The sequence below is a fragment of the Toxotes jaculatrix genome, chromosome 16 (assembly GCF_017976425.1).
Source record: "Toxotes jaculatrix isolate fToxJac2 chromosome 16, fToxJac2.pri, whole genome shotgun sequence".
NCBI classification, from domain to species: domain Eukaryota; kingdom Metazoa; phylum Chordata; class Actinopteri; family Toxotidae; genus Toxotes; species Toxotes jaculatrix.
The window spans coordinates 14,257,104-14,276,842 of NC_054409.1; the positions used below are offsets into that span (position 1 = coordinate 14,257,104).

At 40.5% G+C, this 19,739-nt stretch overlaps 2 protein-coding genes across 2 annotated transcripts; one reads left to right on the forward strand and one right to left on the reverse strand.

Moving 5' to 3' along the window:
* Positions 1–61: 61 nt before the first annotated feature.
* On the reverse strand, positions 62–11,098 carry morn5 (MORN repeat containing 5). Its single transcript, XM_041058771.1, has 5 exons — positions 10,820–11,098; positions 10,544–10,691; positions 8,522–8,633; positions 8,115–8,246; positions 62–368 (listed from the first exon to the last, which is right to left on the reverse strand). Exons 1-5 carry the CDS (start codon positions 10,864–10,866, stop codon positions 250–252), a joined length of 558 nt encoding a protein of 185 aa, XP_040914705.1. The 5' UTR covers positions 10,867–11,098; the 3' UTR covers positions 62–249.
* Positions 11,099–11,174: 76 nt separating this feature from the next.
* ndufa8 (NADH:ubiquinone oxidoreductase subunit A8) lies at positions 11,175–16,896 on the forward strand. Its single transcript, XM_041058772.1, has 4 exons — positions 11,175–11,359; positions 13,032–13,195; positions 15,153–15,318; positions 16,368–16,896. Exons 1-4 carry the CDS (start codon positions 11,309–11,311, stop codon positions 16,503–16,505), a joined length of 519 nt encoding a protein of 172 aa, XP_040914706.1. The 5' UTR covers positions 11,175–11,308; the 3' UTR covers positions 16,506–16,896.
* Positions 16,897–19,739: the final 2,843 nt, after the last annotated feature.

Below are 19,739 nucleotides of genomic sequence, written 5' to 3' on the forward strand. Positions count from 1 at the left end.
AACTGGATGCAAGGCTGGACACACAGTGTAATTACATTATGGAAATTAAGATGAATGTTCTGAAAGGAAGCGGTTTCGCCTCCTAGGTTAAAAAAAGAAAAATAAAGAATGTGAACAATGCAATATGAACCTATTGTTTTGCTTTTCACTTGTTCTATGTCTTACACAAAATCAAAGACAAGACAAAGAATCAAAACGTTTCCTATAGTTTTAATATCACTAAAAGGAAAATGTTACGTGTAGTTTGGGTCAGTTAATATTGCTGGACTCTTCAGGTCTGGTTGCAGCAGATATTTCAGGAGCAATGCCAACAACCTCATCCCAAGCTTTCCGACAAGTGCGCACAATCCACTCATGTTCCGAGTCATCTGTTGGATAGATTTAATTTTAAATTATTGAGAATTTTTTGTAATAGGTACAACAAACAGAGTTTGGATTAAAAGTCAATTGTTTTTCCAAATGTTTGACCTATGTCCAAATAGGAAAAAGAAACACAAACTGCAGATCTTAAAGTACAGAGTGCACAGCAAGGAGCTGTGCTCATTTTGTTGAACTGACTAAAAACGTTTAAACCAAATCTGTAATAGCCAGAAGCCTGCATACTTAAACCGCAGGTCATTTTGTGTGTGAGGCTGCAACAGTGAAGTGCCATTCAAGTCCTGGGTAAATCTGTCAAATCAAGATAACCCTGACAATTAGGAGAAAATAACTTCTCAGAGCCACTTCAGACACCAATAAATAATAACCCCTAAAAATGGACGCCAATTTTTTTAAACCAAAACGACTGCCAGAGGAGCTGATAATAAACCAGTTTTTCATTGTTAAAACTGAAATGAGTAGCTAATTGCAGGGGAAGTGAGCTTTCTCTGGAGCGCGTGCAGCTGCACACACTTGAGCGGCTCGCGGGCCTCACCCCCAGGTTCCACTGCTTGCAGGGTTCCATTGTACAGAGGAGCAGGTCTGCAGCTCTCGGACTGATTGTGTGTAATTGCCAGCAATGGGCGTCAACACTAACAGCCACTTCAACTATAAAGCACCCCCCTCCCCTCCTCTCTTTCACTGTCTGTCTGTCTGCCTCTCTTTCTACCTGCTCTGATCGCGAGGTCAATTGAACATATCGGACACGCGGACAGCTGCCACGCAAACATTTCCACCAGTCTTTGTGACACACTTGTTAGTGGAAAAGATAATTATTGAAGCCTCTGAGTCGCTGTGTCACTGTGTTGCCATGAGACTGACCTCACTTAGCCACGAACCACAACCTGCCTTAATGATAATTAGATTGGGACATTTTCATATTTTCTGTAATTCTGCCCTCTTGAGATTGTATAGCAGCATTTATCTCAGGATTTAACTCAAATGTAATTGGCACCTTGAGTTATTTGAGGACACAGGTGGCTGATATATTTAGGTAATTTCCTGCAATCTGAGGACAACAGGACATTTTTGTGATTTGGATTTACCAGTCTTTGTAAGTCAATGCATGTAGCTTATAGACTGGGATTGGGCAGTTATACTGCTAAATACATAAATAAATAAAATCACGTCATGTCTGTGGTTGTTTCAGTAAAGTAATGATACTGGCAATTTCTTCAGGGAAAATTTCTTTTGTTTTTTGCCTGAATCATCACCTTAAAATTTAATGAAGTGCAGCAGAAACACACACTTGTTTGTTAAACAGTTTTCGGGTTGATATCCATCTCGACTGTAACAACCTGCATGGACGACCTTTGTGCAATGTACACAGGAGAGAGAGTGTGTGGAAGCGATAATGGCACCTTGTTAAAGTCTGTTTATCTTAATCCTTAAAATACACTCTGAGGGAAAAGTGTTTCCTTCCAGTCTAATAGCGGCAAATTAACACACACACACACACACACACACACCTAATCACACAAAGACAGACACACATGGCTTAATTAGCAAAAGCAAAAATCTGCTTTCTTATACCATTGTGATTTGAATAAGAGATGACTGCATTCTGCTGAATTTATCAGTGAAGTCAAAAAATAGTGTAGTATTCACGAGCTAGGGCTGCGTGATGTCATCAAGACACAAACTGGACCAGATCCACTGACAGTGATGAGGAAGTCAACTTAAAGGACTTACTGTAGTTGCAATATGCATGGTCATTATATGCTAATATAAACACATTTTGTGGTTTCCAACTGGAGGCACTACAGTGAATCAAACTTACCTAAATGTGAAAGCTCAAACAAACATTCAAATGTACATGTATAAGTCATCTGTCTCCAATTCACTGCAAACAGAGCAGCCCTTGGTTTGCCGTCTTGATGACCTCACAGAAAACAGCGGCGGTTTTCGGGTTTCTGGCTTTGAAAGCGAGATATTGATCTTTAAAATTATTAATCCATCTGTCACAGTTCACAGGATTAACGCACGAATCCCGTTTTATGGTTAATTTTTGTCTCAAAGACGTATGAAAAATGAGAGTTTCAGGAAAGGCAGCGTGAGGATATGTTCCACTCCCCAGGGCCCTCCGGCTGATTTTATCTGTCTGTGAAACACCTCGGCTGGACGAGGACAAAGGGAGGGGCCGTGGTGTGGTCACCAGAGGTGTTTTCCTTGGCAGTGGAATGTTTTCAGTGTGGAACTCTTTCTGTGTGCACTTTCAAAGGGAAGCGGTTATTCCAGAAACAGGAAAGTGCTACAAACAATATGGCAACACATGGCCCCTGCTGGAGCTGCTGCCGCCTCCTGCACCGCTGCCGAGTGTTTCTGCCTGTTGCCAAGACAGAATATACATAACTGACTGTGTGTGTATGTATGTGTGTGTAATAACAAAACACACTCAATCAGTCAGGGGTGATTTGATTGTGCAGATGTGGCCTATGTATCTCGTCCCTTCACTGTTCTTTAATTACAGTTTTACAGAGTAATGCAAATGTTTTATATTGCACCTCCAAACTTCATCGGTAATTAAAGTGTAATTACAATTGTCTTTGGAAGTTTAGGGGGAAAGAAAAATAGTCTTTCTGAGTTGTTTGTATTTAAAATATTTAGTTGTTTGGTTATGTGATTTGTGTTTCAGATTTAACAGTAATCATTTCATTGTGTTGTAGTCTGTTGGCTTTATTTATGATGGGTTATGACAATGTGAGGTGGGAGTAAGTAGAAACATATGTTCTTTGTGATGTTTTTATATCACTATAAAAATTCAAATTAAAAAAGACTTAGAAAAACAAAATCAAACCATAATTCAAATCTCAATCACTGAACATTACCTCCTAAAATGCACTGTTAATTATTTGTGTTTATATCACGCATGATCCTTGTGATTTTAATTTTTTGTAATTTAACAAATATTATTCACAAAACACACTGACAAATTTATCAAACGCCTCACCTGTAAGCTATCCCTGTTTTCCATCTTAATTCAGTGTAATTCAGAGGTGAAGACACATGATTGCCAGGAATTGTGTAAGAATACTTGCTTACACAATTTAAGACTATTTAGTGAACCACGTGAAAATAAACCATCAGCTGCTCAGGTCATTTTTAAAATGAGAATACAGTGATGGATTAGTCTGCCAGCTCATCCACAATGCCAACTATGAGAGATGAGATGAAGAGATGAAGAACTGCGGTTTTTCATCCTAATGACTACTCTGGTCGTAAAGTAGAGGTCAAACATTCATGAAGAACAGCTAGAAATAAGTCTATGATCCCTAAATATTCGTCTTTCACTACCTGCAATTGCTCATCACTGACACACACACCACACACATATTGTTCACACATATATATTGTACAGTCACAGACACAGAAACATACACTCACATTCCTCTCTGTCATTTGTGTATTTCAGATGGCAACTTTGCATCCAAGCCTGTCTGACTCATGCTGTTCTTGCTTGAACTCCCTTTACAAAGTTGCTCCGTTTTTTGGGTTTTTTTTTTTGGTTTTGTTTATCTTATCCTACTGTCTCAAGCCAAAAATACCTTGATTCCTACAGCTATCCAATAGGCTGTTCATAAAATCTACTGAGAACTGCCTAACTCCATCACTCAAACCAGTCAATGGCAATGTAGATATGTAATAAAGCATGATTATGTAAGTGAATGACCCTTCTTTTCCCAAATCTAATCAGAAAACAAATTTGATGGGAAGAAATTTGTTTTTCAAAACCTAAACAAGAATACAGGAAACATATGGCCAATGTCAGCCCAGTGGGCTCATGTGTCAGTTATGGAGGGGGATTTATCATCACCCACTGGTTACACAGACTGCTCCCTCTGCCTTCAGGGTCATTTTGGTGAACACCCTTTGACAGCTCCTCTAATCCATGTAAATGCCACTAGGTCTTGTCCTAAACCAATGAGCAGGGTTAAATTTGTGATGTTTTTGCAGAATTAGCTGAATGCACCACTTACAATCAGAATCAGCCTAAGTTTGTTACTGTACACTGGTGTCTGCCATAAAGAGGGTCAGCCTTTCCATTATTATTATTTATCCAAGGTAACTTGCACTTAGGGAGCAGTTTGGGGGTCAGTGTCTTGATCAAAGATACAATGACATGTGGAACAAACCACTTAGCTTACAATTAATGGCCAACCTGCTCTACCACATGAGCTACACCCACTGCTCGTGAAATGATAAATTATAAGCCAAAAGTTTTGAAGAAAATCTACAAGGTAATGAAGAAACAGGATCCCTATATTATGGGCTGCTTTTTGACAGTTTAATGGCACAGCTTACTTTTGAACTCTTTGGACACTGGAGATTCCTTTTTAATAATTCCAACTGACACTCTCATCTCTCTGTTTCCTGTATCATCCTATATTTTCTACATGGTGTACCAATACTCTTGACAAATCCCTCCATACATGCAGGCGTCTCAGCAGCTCCTTGATGACAAGAAATCGGTTCAATTCCAAAAATACTCTATATCTCGTGGGGAATATTAGCAACAGATCCTATTGTTTTGCTATTTGGCACTATTCCAGGAAGGGCTGTTTGTCCAAGTTAGCAACAGTAACTAAGGAGGGCAGGACTTTGCAATAGGTCAGTTTTGGCCAGTGAGTGAAGATCAGCCTGCTATTTCCAAGCAATGGGATTTAGTTCCACAGGGCAAAACTTGAATCATCCGAGTTTTAAAACAGTTCCATATGCATAATTTCTGCAACTTTTCTAGATATGAGGCCTTGTCTTCTCTGTCTTCACTGGTTTACTTCTCTCTTATCCTACATCCACCAGTTGTAACCATTACATGCGGAGCTCCTTCCTCTTTCCTTGCTGCAGAAAACGTCCCCACTGGGAGGGCGGGTCTTCCCTGTGTCCCATCATCCTCGCAGTCCTCATCCTGGACGGAAGCCATGAGGCAATAAATTCTGTCTTCACACCCACTCTGACAAATGTGCCTTCACCTCCCAGGGTTGAAAAATAAATCCATTCAGGATACAGGAGCATTCTTCTCAAGAATTGTATACCAAGACAAGAAGGAGAGCGCAGATAGGCATAAATAGTGTATGTGATATATACAAGCCACATATACACAGACATCTCTCCATGCTCATGCACATAAACACTACGAAAAAAAGAAGGCACAAACCAATTAAATAGTTCCTGTTTGACTCCATATTTATCTAAATCAAAACAGAGTCAGAGCATTGTTGGAAAATGCTCAGTTCCTCTTCTTTTTCATCTCAACTTCCAAGAAAAATCTTTCTCTCTCATCCTCCTCTTTTGTTCTCTTCCTCCCTATCTCTCTCTCCATCATTCCACTGATCAATACCAGAACTATAATGATGATGAACAACCCGCATCAAGGAAAGAATCGCAAAACATATTTTTGTCTTCTTACACATGCTGATGACATCTGGCGAGGATGTGGATCCTCTCCTCTGTTTCCTTCTGTCTCTACACATATGTAAATGAGATTTCTGTGCTTGTGGAACTAATCTGTATTATGTTGCAAGTAGCTCATCTGAATACAAATATTCTACCCAAAATTACATTTCCACCTTAGGAGGCTTATGAGTCATACTCAACTTCTGCCAGGGATCATGTCTTGACACGTCTGCATTTGTAAGGTAAGAAACAATCAAATCAATTCACATAAAAAACATAAAACAGGTTCAGGAATCATCAGATGAAAGTCCAAACACTGAAGTTGGACTTTGTCTTATTTCTTAAATGACCTAAGAATATCGGATATTGTCTGATTTGAAAGCTTCCTGTATATCTGCAACTAAAAGCAAGAGTCCTATTTCATTTTGCAAAACCCATACATCCATACATGTAGCTTGTTGAGATACTGCACAGCCCATGTCCAATAGCAAAACTAATATGTCTACAGACGTGCTAGCAGCTCTGAAAAAATCAGGGGGTCCCCAAAATCAGTAGGAGTCATCCTGTGGGGACCATGTCTGCCTGTACAAACATTCATGGCAATCCAATCAGTCACTGTTGAGATATTTCGGTCAGGAGCAAATGGTGGACAGATCAACAGACCGACTGTCCAACACTGATATTGTCATCCCTAAAGCCATGCTGCTAGCATGGCTCAAAATGGTAATGTTAAACAAACTTGATACTCAGCAATATAACATAACGTTAGCCAAAAGCCATTTAGAAATGGCTGAGTTCAAAGGCTGCTGCCATGTAGATCTGCCTTTTTCCTCCTTCCCAGGTACACACAAAAAGATCAGATTCAAAACCTGATGCCTAATTCACCACATTATGTAAAAGCACGGCGGGGAGACATGACGAGCAGAGGTCGATGTCAGAAATTGGGAATTTCTATCTGGACACCTGACAAAATGCATTCACTTCAAATCAGGAGTTCCAAAACTGGGCACTCGTTCAGTGGAAAAATGTGTCTCGAATTTTCCACCTTTGACAAATAACAAAAGGAAAAACTTTTGAAATGACTGAAATAGCCTATAGAAGCATGCTTATCAGATGACTTGTAGCAGTAATCTACCATCAGAGAATCCAGGGATAATCCATTTAAAATCACTACATAGGTTCATTGTTATCAAATCCTTCCCATATGACCACACTGTATGCTTTCAGACTTGCAGTTATTAAAACGTGGGCAAAGACAGAGAGTCTTGCCTGAAACAAATTCAGTTCAAGAGCTTCACCGTATCTGAAAGTAGCTTCAGTAAAGCTTTTTCTCTGTGGCTTGTTCTCAGAAAATTTGAGTTGTTGAAAAGTAGACGTGATTTTACACAGAGCTACTATCTCGTATGACAAGGCATCGACAATGACTCCCTCAGTACTAATTTGGCTGAGTGTACAGCTTTTAACTCAGTGGATCTTCCTGAGGTATAGGCCTGAGTGGACACTTCCTTCCTTGAATAATACAAAACAAGGACTATACATAAAGGAACTAAGAGAACTTCTCTGGTAAAGCACTCCACGAAACCATTAGCTTGACCATAGGTGCAATTTCCATCCTTTGTAAACACCCTAAAGCATGTGTGCGCTGCAAATTGGAAATGTAGGTTAAATCAACAGCAACATGATTACTGAAATGAATGTTATTCTTAGTTATGATCAATTATGGAAACAAATGGCACTGCTGCATTAACTTTCAATATAAATACATTTAAAATACAGCAATCTATCATTGACAAGATGTTTCATTGGATATAAAACTTTCTGTGCTTAATTTGAAAAGTAAATTTGTGTTTGCACTTGGCTTTAATCTTTCAAATTTACCTTGGCACCACAGACAAAGACGCCTGGATATTACTCAACACACAGATAGAGCCAATTTGGCATCGAGTTGGGGGAAAAAATATGCACGAACTGAAGAAATGTAAGCAGTGAGAAAAGGAGGAGACTTTGATTATGATAGAGATGTTGTGAAAATGTCAGTTATCCCTGCTTCATATGTGGATTGTGGACTGTAGCCGGTAATGCCTACTTTTGTTCATCTCACAATAATAATTGCTAGGCTAGTTTCAAAAATAATAATAGTTCACAATATGTTTAAGTCAGAAGGCACCCATTATTTAGTTGCAAAGGCCTATTATTATGAATCAAAGGGAGGGGTTACATATGCACCATATTTCCTTCTGACCAGTCATCTTCGGTGTCACAAGGCTACGACAGTGATAATAACAGGATATTTTCTGTCTCACCTGCATTCCTAAGGAATCTGCCCGTGTAGGAAGTGACAACTCTTGTGGTGGGGTCATAGAAGCCATCTCCACAATCGTAACACTGATCAGGAATAACGCGTGGTGGATTCAGATCAGTTAGCTGAGATTCACCTGTATGGACACGGCAGATGTTCTGTATTGAGTTATTTTTTTTATGGTGGTTTACTGTTATCAGTTGAAAGAATGGCTCACAGCTTAATGCTGCTGCACAGTCTGCTTTGGCTGTTTCTTCTCTTACTCTGATGTTTTCCCAGTCTTAATTTATTAACAGTGTTTTAACTATAGGCAAGTAGGCCTAAATAGGCGAGTGTTTCTGTGGGATAGAGAAAAAACCACTGTCATCTCACTGAATGAGTGAATATGTGAGCAAATAAATGGATTCAAACCTGCAGGTCTGAGCCCATGGCACCTCTCACTGTAGAAGCGCCTGTCATAGCCATCACAGTAGTCCCAGTCCTTCTCTTTGTACTGCAGACCATCAGCAAAGGTAAAAGATCCCTTGTGAGAAAGAACAAAGGAAAATACAGTAAATCATCTTCATTTTTGAGTTATAAACTTAAAAGAGTCAATTCACTCAAATTACAAAAATATTAGTTTCCCACTTGCCTCAAGTGGGAAGTGTCAAGTGTCTCAAGTGTCTGACCATGGACAATTTCAGTGTTATGTGCCAAAATTTTGTGATATCTGAATCTTCCACCACCCCCGTACAATGGAACTGAATGGATTTCCATTCCAAAGCAGTGAAAAAATTTACATCTGAAAACTTAAAAGCAGAAACAATGTCCCTGTTACTCAAGATAATCTGCAGACCTCACTGTTGACAGTTTTTGCTGGGACTATTTCTGTAGCAAAAAGCACTTCCACTGAAAGCTGTTGAAAGCGAGGTCTGGAGGTCCTGTGTACCCGAGACATGGTTTCTGCAAAGATAAGTTGCTGGTGAGGTTTTCAAATGTCACTTTTCAGTGCTTTAAAGAGTTTAAATTTTCCTCCATTGTCTTTGGGTTTAGGCAGAAATCTTAGAGATGGATATCTCAAAACCTCAGTAGATGAAACCAAAACTGCCTGCACTGATATGTACCACTTGTGGAAAGTGGAAAAATATGTCTTTTGGTATTTTGGATGAACTGACACAATGTGTGTGTGTGTGTGTGTTTTTTTTTTTTTTCTCTCAGGAATGATACAGTTATTGAAAATGAAAACCGTTTTTTTTCTAAAATAAACAAACACTATTCAGTAATTTTGTGTATTAGAACCATAACAGCAACATTTTCTCTTCAGTGTCAACAATGTGCTTTGCAGTCACCAAAAGTGGAATTAATTTTGATTTTATCACATAGATTTTTAAGAGTGCATATTTGGTAAAGGATCAAATATAAATCCAAAGAGAAGCAAAGAGCAGAGAAGAGAAGACCCATAGCAAAGAGGTAAATTCGTAATTTTGACCGATAATATGTTGCAGCTGGTGTGATAAATTTAGCCCAGTCTTATCTGGAGACATTTCCCTCTGCAGACATTCAGACCTGTAAAGGCAGGGCAAGCACAGGTGTAACTAATGACAACAATGACTCAGTTCCATTGAAGTGTCCCATTAAGCAATGACAGTGAACCAACATGCACAGTACCAGAACCAGGACAACTACAGGGAAATACAGCCTTGATTAAGGTGATAAATTACACCTGTGCTTTTCCTGCTATGACATTAAAATGTCTGCAGCAGAAAAAGTGTGTTTATATGTACCAGTCACAAGTTACTAAACTAATTTTATGTTTGTTTTTGTTATTGTCCCTTTTTTGATGAAGTTTCAATATACCAGATGCAGTGACATTTAAATCTTTAAACATTTAAAAATGCAGATTTTCAGGGCAGAAATATGTTTGTTCTTATCCTAAAACATAAAAAAAAACATTTTAAAACTCTCAACCCCTAAGCTAAGAACTGTTGTTTGAAGGAAAAGGTGCAAAATGCGTAATGAGCGAAAAGCTACCAGATATAATTTCCAGAGTTTGAATTTCTGAGTTTATTGAATGGTTTAGGTCTGTTTTGAATGGAAGTTGGTCCTCATGGGCTGGCATGAATGCAGGTGCAGTGTAGCCTGTGCCAAGGTTAGTCGTGGTTCAGAGCTGCTATCATTTCACATGAACCGCAACTGCAGTGATGATAATAATTGGAGTGATCGCTGTTGTGGCAAAAGCCCGTGAAAGATTGCATCAGAGCAGGGCAGACTATAGCTTCACGCAGGAAAAAGGGAGAGAAACCTAATAACTACGACAATAACGGTGAGTGATTGCTAAAAGGGACCAGATGTGATATCAACTATAACCAATGTGAAACACACAGTCATGCATGTGGATGCATATATTATGACATACATGCAGGGACACACGCGCACATGCACACAACTCCCCACCTGTTTAGCTAAGCCGTTTTCCCAAGTGGCCTCATATTTACTTCCATTTGGAAAGTGTAGCACTCCTTTGCCATGGAACATCCCATCTTTCATCTCTCCCTCATACTTGGTCTCGGTGGGAAAGGTGTATTCTCCTTTTCCCTCCATCCTGAGGGAGAGAAGAGGTGGTCAAACAGTGCGCTCTCAACTTTTAGCTACCTAGAAACCTCTTTGGGATGAATTCGCTTGTGTGAACACTGTTGTTTTTAGGAATATGAAACATTCATAATAATTTACCTGCCATTTTTTGTGTCTCCTTTGTAACTGCTCCCAGTGAACTCCATTAATTTGCCGTCGTCCGCTCAAAACAAACAAACTTAAGGTACAAACCGCGGATATGAGATAGCTCAACAGTCAAGTGCGAAGTTACCATGGCAACACCAACAAATTTAAAGCTTGAGAAGCTCGTGGTGAAACCGTTCAGCATAAAGAGCAACGGACCGCTGTCATTGTCTTTTAAAACACTTTCAGGGGAAAACTTGACAAAACAACGAATTCATCAAACTTTAAGTTCTATCTTTGACAGCCTTTTTCACTACGCATGCGGGCGGCTTTTGTCGCACTCACAGGAACGTCATCACAGCGCGCCTCCCGGCTAGCAGCGGCACCGTAAACCAGACTGACCTTCTACGCGGCCTCGTCGCTCGTCCTGGAGCCTGACGAGGACCTTGAATGTTTTTCAGCAGCGGTGTTTGATTTTCTGCGATTTTGTATTATTGTACAGTCATGCCCACAACGGTGGAAGTCCCCACACTGCAGGAGCTAAGTGTGGACGAGGTAAGCAATGTTAACTATTTAGCGTGAATGAAAATCACAGTAAGACTGAACATGCTAACTAGCTGCTAAAGCTAGCCGCTATAGGCTCCAGGATATGCTCAGTAGCTGATAAGTTTTGCCGCTGGCGTCAACATCCTTCACAGTGGTTAACGTTAGTTAGATGACCTACATTTATAATAGACCCGGCTGTGAATATTTGTAAATACAGTCGGAGCTGGTGATTATTCTGGCATCTCTGTGATAGCCACCATGGCAACATTAAACGGCGTTAGAGAAATCAAAACGTCTTCTAAATGGTAATCGATGCATGAGCTAGCTGTTAACCATCACAAACTTTGTTTTTAAAGGGTTTCTATTCGTGGTCTCTTTTCGTGGTCCGCATTATCTCTTCATTTTACCCCTGTGTGGTCACCGTAACTTTTACAATGGTTAACTCCAAACAAACCTCAGTGTTATTTGGCACATTGAACGTGTCCTTGGAAGTCAGGTGTTAGCTGGCAGCAAGCAACTTGAATTTTTTTGACACCAGTGATCTAATGGACGATATGAGTGCAGGTGACCGTTGCTTTTAAATGTAACAGTTTAACAAACGTTTGGAGAATAACATTTAAATCGTAATGCTTTTAACTCCTCACTACTAACGCCGTACTGTTAGTCATACTGTTAACTTCATGCACAAGGGTCAAAGGGGGGTCAAGTTTGGTTTTGTTTTGGATCATTGTCATGCTCAAAGGTCCGAATGCGTCCCATGCGCACCTACTAGGCTGATGAATGCGAATTGTCCTCCTAATATTTTCTGATAACATGCTGCATTCATATTGCCATCAGTTTTGACTAAATTGTGTGCAGCTGCTGCTTAGACACTTTCAAAACATCAGAGATCCACCTCAGTACCTTCCATCCTAGGCCTTGTTGACTCCTCAAACGCAGGGTTCATAATTGTGATCATAAAGTTCAATTTTGTTCCAGAAGTTTTGAGACTTGTCTAGGGGCTCTTTGGCATATTTTGAGCAGGCTGTTTTACGGCGTTTGCGCTGTACCAGATTTTTTTCTGGCAACTTGACTGTTCAGCTCGTTTTTGTTCAAGTACCTCTTTACCGTGCAACTTGAAACAGTCACACCACTTTTTTGCAGAGAAGCCTGTATTTCAGCTGAATTTGCCTGCAGGTTTTTGTTTGCACCCTGACCAATTTTCCTGGCAGCTGTAGCTGAAATCTTTCTTATCTGACCATGACTTGGTATCAAGAGAACCCCTAATTTTCCAATCCGTTATAAGAGTCTCAACACTGCTGATTAGTATTTTCAAATCTTTGGATATCTTTTTATATCCTTTTACTGATACGATTATGCATATATTATCAGGCCAAACATTCAAGGGTATGTAAACTTTTGATCCGGGTCATTTGGGTGATTTCACCCAAATGTGAACTTTAAAAAGGGCACACACAATTGTGTGATTATACAATGCTTCATCTGATCTCTGTGCCTAAGTAAAAGAGAGGGTTTCTACATGATTGGCCATATTTTCCAAATAATAGCCAATATTTCACAAATTCTGCTTGGGGCTTGTAAATTTATGAGCCCAACTGCATGTCCTAGCATATCTGTGACTTGGTAATTAATAATCATTTTTACCCAGTCTCATTGTTTTCATGTGTCCGTTTCTGTCCAGATCAGTGTGTCCTCTGCAGTGCTGAAGGCTGCTGCCCATCATTATGGCTCCCAGTGTGACAAACCCAACAAGGAGTTCATGCTCTGTCGCTGGGAGGAGAAGGATCCCAGGAAGTGTCTAGAAGAAGGGAGGAAAGTAAACGAGTGTGCTCTCAACTTCTTCAGGTAACACACACCTATACGTAGACACAGCTACTGAAACAATCATCTAAGACGGTTTACACATGGTGTCTTTCTCTTATAGGTTCATCACAAAAATAGTGCATTAATCAGATATGTGGGTTACTATGATTAAACTAGAAACCTGTAAGAAAGCGGCAATGAGAAATGTATTTGACAGAATAATTGAGAGATTCGGCATAAGGTTTTCTTGAAGATGAAGGCTGCCACATGTCTATCATCTGCGAAACTGAACGGTGTGCTTGTGGTCAGAGAGTGATTTAAGATGTGGCTGGACTCTGGAGCCAGCTGGAGAGCGAACAGTGTGAGAGTCCATGTAAAACCGTGGTCAAGAGGCTTGTGGTCAGGAGTTTTTGCATTTCTTCCTTTGTGATGGGCATGTGCGCAGAACATGTGCTTTGAGGTTGCTGATACTGCCGTTGGACAGTTTTTATTCCAGGGATTACAGTTGTTAAGTTGACACAGAAAACGATTTCAGAGTTGGGATGTCTGGTTTCCTGTTCTGTAACTTGTCCTGCTATTAAGCTCCTCATTCCATCAGCTTCTACTGAGTGCACTGAGCTGTAAGTGGTGAGAATTTGTAGCTGGATAAGAAAGTCCACTAACTTTCTGATTGTCTAGATTCTATCCATATGTCTAATATTTAAGAAATTCAAGGGAAAAATGGGATAGGGTTAAGGTAAGGTATATCTTGTCCTTATTATTCCAAACTGCATCTTAATGGAAGGAAAGATGAGTGATAATTTGCAGACAAGTCAAGTGTTAATGTGAATAAAAGAAGAAATCTCAAAAATATCCAAAAGATAGAGCAAAGTAAAAAGAAGATAAAGATATGTTTCACACACATATGCACAAGAATAAAACCCCGTAGAGTGAGGTTGCCTTTCAGCAGAACCAAAACGTCAAGAAAGCAAAAATACCCACAGCAGGTGTTTAGTCAAACTTTCAGTTCAACTTTCATGAAATGTTGCCAAATGTCTGAAAAGTTGTTTTCCATTATGTAAGTGTACTTTGTCACGGTACAAATCTCACAGCTGTTTGTATTTTTTGGATCATCTGGTTTATTTTATCGAGTCCTGCAAAGATATTTAACTATTATTATTATTATTATTATTATTATTATTATTATTATTATTATTATTATTATTATTATTATTATCAATAGTCAGCCTGTACGCGAGATTCTCATTAAACGCTTCTTATATTGAAATAAAGAACAAATACACTTGAAAATAAACCAGTAAACTGAAGTTAACCAGTGGTGGCCAAAGTATGATCTTTATGTCATTTTTCTGTGCTACTTTCTTTATAAAATGAAAACAAAGAATGTTAATTTTATAACATGAGTAAGGTAACTAGGTAGCCTATTGTGTCTGTAAAATTGCCACTAGGGGCTATTTGAGGAAGTGGTCTGGGGTTTTTCAATCTTAACTACTATGTCTGTGTTTACTGAATGTTTTAAACAGAGCTGTGGTTATACCCTGATTCCCATGCATTAACTTAGGTTCTTTTGTGTATTTGTGTGTGTCTCAAACAAGTTGTGTTTCTGGTTATCAAAAAAAAAACACATGACCTCTAATTCACAAGCAGAAACAAACACCTGACACTCTAACCCCAACGATAAACTGAGAGTTACTGTGAAAGAGACGTACCTGTAATCATTATAATGAGGAGTGATTTGAGAAAAGCTGTAATTGCACCTGGGACCTGGTTTGATTCTTGGGTACTTCTGGCAACTGCCAGCCACTTTTATGAGCACTTCATACACATGACCAGTTAAAATTGTTTGTCTCATGGGAACTTGCGCATAGTAATCTTTTAAAACATCTTTTTCGTCTTTTAGGGGGAAGAGTTCCTGCTCATGCATAGTTTTGGGCTGTTTTATTCCTACTCTTGCATATTTGATTCCGATTCAAATCTCTATTTGCACCATTCCTTGTAGGCAAATCAAGGGTAACTGTGCCGAGTCCTTCACGGAGTACTGGACCTGTCTGGATTATTCGAACTTGGCAGAACTGCGTCGTTGCCGTAAGCAGCAGCAAGCCTTCGACAGCTGTGTCCTTGATAAACTGGGGTGGGAGAGACCTGAGCTGGGAGACCTGTCTAAGGTAAGACTTGTGAGGAATTGACTGCACATTCACAGTGTGAGCAGCTGGGTTGATGGGCTCTATTCTTGCCGATTGTGGGCTGTGCAAGAGCCTCTGATTGCATCTGTGTAATGGTCTCGCTCAGCTACAGTCTTGAGCAGGGAAATTATGTATTTTTTTGCTGCTTTGGGTTTTCTTTTCATGAAATTGCCATTCTTAAGGGGTTTGCATAACTGGCTGGCAAGCATTAATTAGGCAGCAGCAATAGAAGCAAGACTAAAAATTGATCTTGACAGTGGTTTTTTTGGGCATTTATTTCTGTAGTCTTGGAAAAGACACTTGCACAAACCTGGGAATCTGTGAATGGCTGTAATCAACTTTCTGGCCATTTTGCACTTACCAGGCAGAGTCATTGCTCATGGAATCAAACCACATGAGCAGGGAAACAAAAAAAAAAATCTGACTTACTATGAAAAATGTCCAGGTTGACGTTTCATGCACTGGCCAAGTTTCTGTGGTTTCTCAAGTATATAACAAATGAAAAGACTGTTTGAGATGGTGGGAGTAAAACTAAATTTGGGAAGAGTTGAGAAGAAAGAGAGTGACCCATACAGGTAAGAATATTTCTTGTGTTGGAGAGAGAAAAGGGCAAGATAGTAACAGGAGAGCGTAGAATGGCGAAACCTGACCTGTCCCACTAGTCATACACAAAATGCAAAGGAGGGAATAAGCAGGGGAGAGGGTGGGGGATGTGGTCGCAAGATGAGAGGTGAGGTAGAGGAGGGATGAGGAAACAGACTGCGTTTCAGCTGTTCAGGTGAGCCCACCTGCAGTAACCTTTCATGGTGAATTACTTAAAGAATATGCAGGATTTCATCCAAGAAAAAAAACCATGTACAATTTCCTACCATCCAGGGTATATGTTGTGTTTCAAGTCAGCTGTGTTGAATTTCAAGAAGAATCCGGCTCTTTAAAACATTGCATCTCTAAAGCTTAGCACGTCCACTAAACGTCCTCACAGGACACTGTCAGACAAGTTTTGGCTTGCATGTTCCTTTTCTTTTTCGCAGGTGACCAAAGTGTCAACCTCACGGCCCCTGCCTGAGAACCCCTACCACTCTAGACCACGTCCTGAGCCCAACCCGACCGTCGAGGGTAAACTGGAGCCTTCCAAATATGGCAGCAGGTTATTCTTCTGGAACTGGTGAGGCAGCTCCAGTCGCCTTCCAAAGCCATGGGCTCTGTCCAAAAACAGCTAGACTACATGTGACCATTGATACATCTGTGATACTTCAAAAGGTTTAAATCTCTCAGGTGCAGGCACGAGCATTAAGGATGCTGGTTTTGGCACATTTATGTGAGTGAGATCTGAGAGTTGATTTTGGACAGGGCCCATGTCCTAACAGTTGGTCCAGCAGCTGTTCCTGTACCTGTACCTCCAGCATCTTCAGACAGTTCGATTAAGGAAGGAAGGATGGATGATTGTGTGAATAAAGTCCACGAATCCATACAGCTTTCCTGCCCACTTCTGTAAATGTAATGAGTGAACAAATGCAACATTCTTATTGTTGTTGTCAAATAATAAAGAGATAACTTATATTACTGGATTTTAATGTCTCCTTTTTAAGACGTAGTTGCTTTAAGACAGGATTAAAAGCTTTAAACGTTTCCTAACATTAGAGAGATCAACTATTTTTAGGCTTTCGATGTCCCAAACACCGTTTCTTTGATATTGGCAATTTGTAGCCAACACCACCATGTTTGCACATCTGTGTTTTGTCAGAGTGTGTATTGTCAGGCTGATGGAGGGTGAGGTTGGAGGTCAAGGCTCAGGGTCACTACCTGCAGCCAGAGAGAGCTGCTTCTGCTTCCTCCTTTTCTCCCAACTCACTTCCTGCCTCTGACCTGGACTGGAAGAAGGCTAGAGGAGTCATTTCGGAGATGCACAGCAAAGTTATGTTATTGCTGCCGGCACACGTGTGTGCACACACGCGTACTCATGACCTTGAAGGGAAGGAGATGAGAAGCCAATTCAAAGACACGCACACTGGATTGTGGAACATAGAGGACTGTGCCAATGCACACACACATGGCCTCACGTACCACCGGGACATTGTCCAAGATCAAAGTTGAGCTATACTGTGGTGAGGGGAGATTCTGTTGTAGACAAGTTACCGTGAAAGTTCAGATTTTGTTTAAGCTTGCACATCAGTTGTTTGAAATCTGCTCTAGTAGTATTGGTGATTTGAATTTCTCTACCACAAACGTCAGGTAGTTTGAGTCTTTAACCCCTGCCATGTGGTTGATTTCTATAGGGACCCATAGTAATGCAAGATTTGACAGCTTTCTCATACTCACAAGCAGAGATGTGGCCCTAGGGTATTTACATATGATGTAAGTGTCTTGTTTCAGCGCACAAAAACACAGGGACTTGACTTTTAAGGGAGGTCAACAGCTATCAGCTGACAGTCTGTGCAATTTTATTCAGAATATGTAAAAATACACTTTGAGATTTTTTTTTGTTTTTGCTTATTCTAGATAGAGGACTGATATTGTGTCAACTGTGTTTTTTGTACTGCGTTTCCCACAAGTTTCTTTTTATCCTACAGACAGCAAGTTCAACAGTGCACAGTCGCAGCTTATTTCCAAAGACAACCATGTATTTTTATTGTGTACAGTAGCTCCATGTGTATATGTGCAGACAGGAGTGTGCATGTCTCTGTGTCTCTATTCGGCGTCACTGACAGTAGTTGCAGAAATCCCCTCACGAGGTGTGGTCTGGACCTGCTGCTTGCACAGGAAACGTCTGACAGACCTTCTTCTGACCTGGACAGTGGGACAAAGGGAAGAAGGGATGTAAAGAGAAAAGGTGTGGACAGAGGGAAACACAGAGGAGAAGGGGGCAAGAGACAGAAAGGAGGTGGCAAATAAGAAAATAGGGAAGCAGGGAGAAGGGGGAGAAAGGGGGAGAAATGGATTAAAGGGAAGGAAAAGAAAAGAAGCAACAGTCAAGTGGAGGTAAGGAATTAAGGGAAATGAGGTGGGACAAGGGAAAAGTGAGATCCAGAGAGGGCAAGGTGGGGAATGACTTGAAAGCAGACAGACAGACGGAGTGGGGGCTTGGAGGCTGTTCAGTGGCTGGCAGTGAGGCCCTAGGGCTCGTGGCAGGCCTGTCTCCATGCGACTTGCAGGAAGCAGAGGGTCATCGTTGTTTGACACGGCACCGCCACAGGAAACGGGCTCTGGCACAGGAAAGAAATACAATACAGGGCTTTCACAAAGCTACAGCCCGCCTGGGAGCCCGACGCGCTAAAATACTCAAACAACTGGGCTTGTTCATAACACACGACTGTCAATATTCCCATTGTTCAATGTCAGGTTCGACAAAATAAAATGAATGTTTGAAGTTGTGATGGTCACTAACAGTCATAGCTGGGAGATGTGTTTTTCTTTTCCATCAGGCGACCAGTGTTTGAAACCAAAGATGGATTTCAAGGAGATATGATACAAAATTTTCAACAGCCAGTATTTATGTCTCCAATCAAATCAGTTGTAAATGAATCTGTTTGAAAAAAACATACATCAATATTTAACAGAAAATTAACATTGAATTTTCACTTTCTGGACCTCATTATCAATCTGTTACTTCTATATCAGTAACACTACAGTGCATCTCTCTCCAATGAGGCGTCTGCTGCGTCCATGCCATTAAGAGCCCTGAGCATGTGGGTGCACTTGATTTGACAAACTCTTAAAAACGTAGGTGTGTTTGATTTGTTTATGTTGGCCTGCCTCCCCAGCCATTTCGCTCTGTGATCTTTTTGACTGTACATGTTGTTGAGTGCTGCTTTCATGTCTCCTCTCATCCCCTCATACTGCACAGGGTGGCTTTGAACTGGGCATGCAGGTTGCTATATGTATAAAACACACAACCACCAAGCCACAAGTACCGCCACTACATCCACGACCACCACTCATGGAGATAAATAATTGGAGAGCTTCAAAAAAAGCTCACCCTAAAGCACATGTGCTCACTTACGCGGCAGACATTGTTGTTTTTAATCTCCATGTTTTCTGAGAGGAGCCATGCAGGCAGCGAGACAGAAGATTTTGTGTAGGCCTGCTGGGTTTACTTCCACAACCTTCAAGTCTTCCATGACCTGGTCGCACCAGCATGTGTTAGCAATGGAAATAACCACAATCAGTAGATTTTTCTTGCTGAGGTCAAGTAATTCAGTTGTGCTTCAATTCTGAGGAAGCAGAAAACCAAAATGAAGGAATTTATCACGCACCATACAATTTTATAAAAACCTATATGAAGAGTATGAACTCCTGCATTTAAGGGATCCAGAGGGGATTGTACTGACCTGTAAGATATGAGTGATATGTTTTTTATTTACATATCACTTTTTAAGTCAATATGGCAGACAGTTGCCTATTTA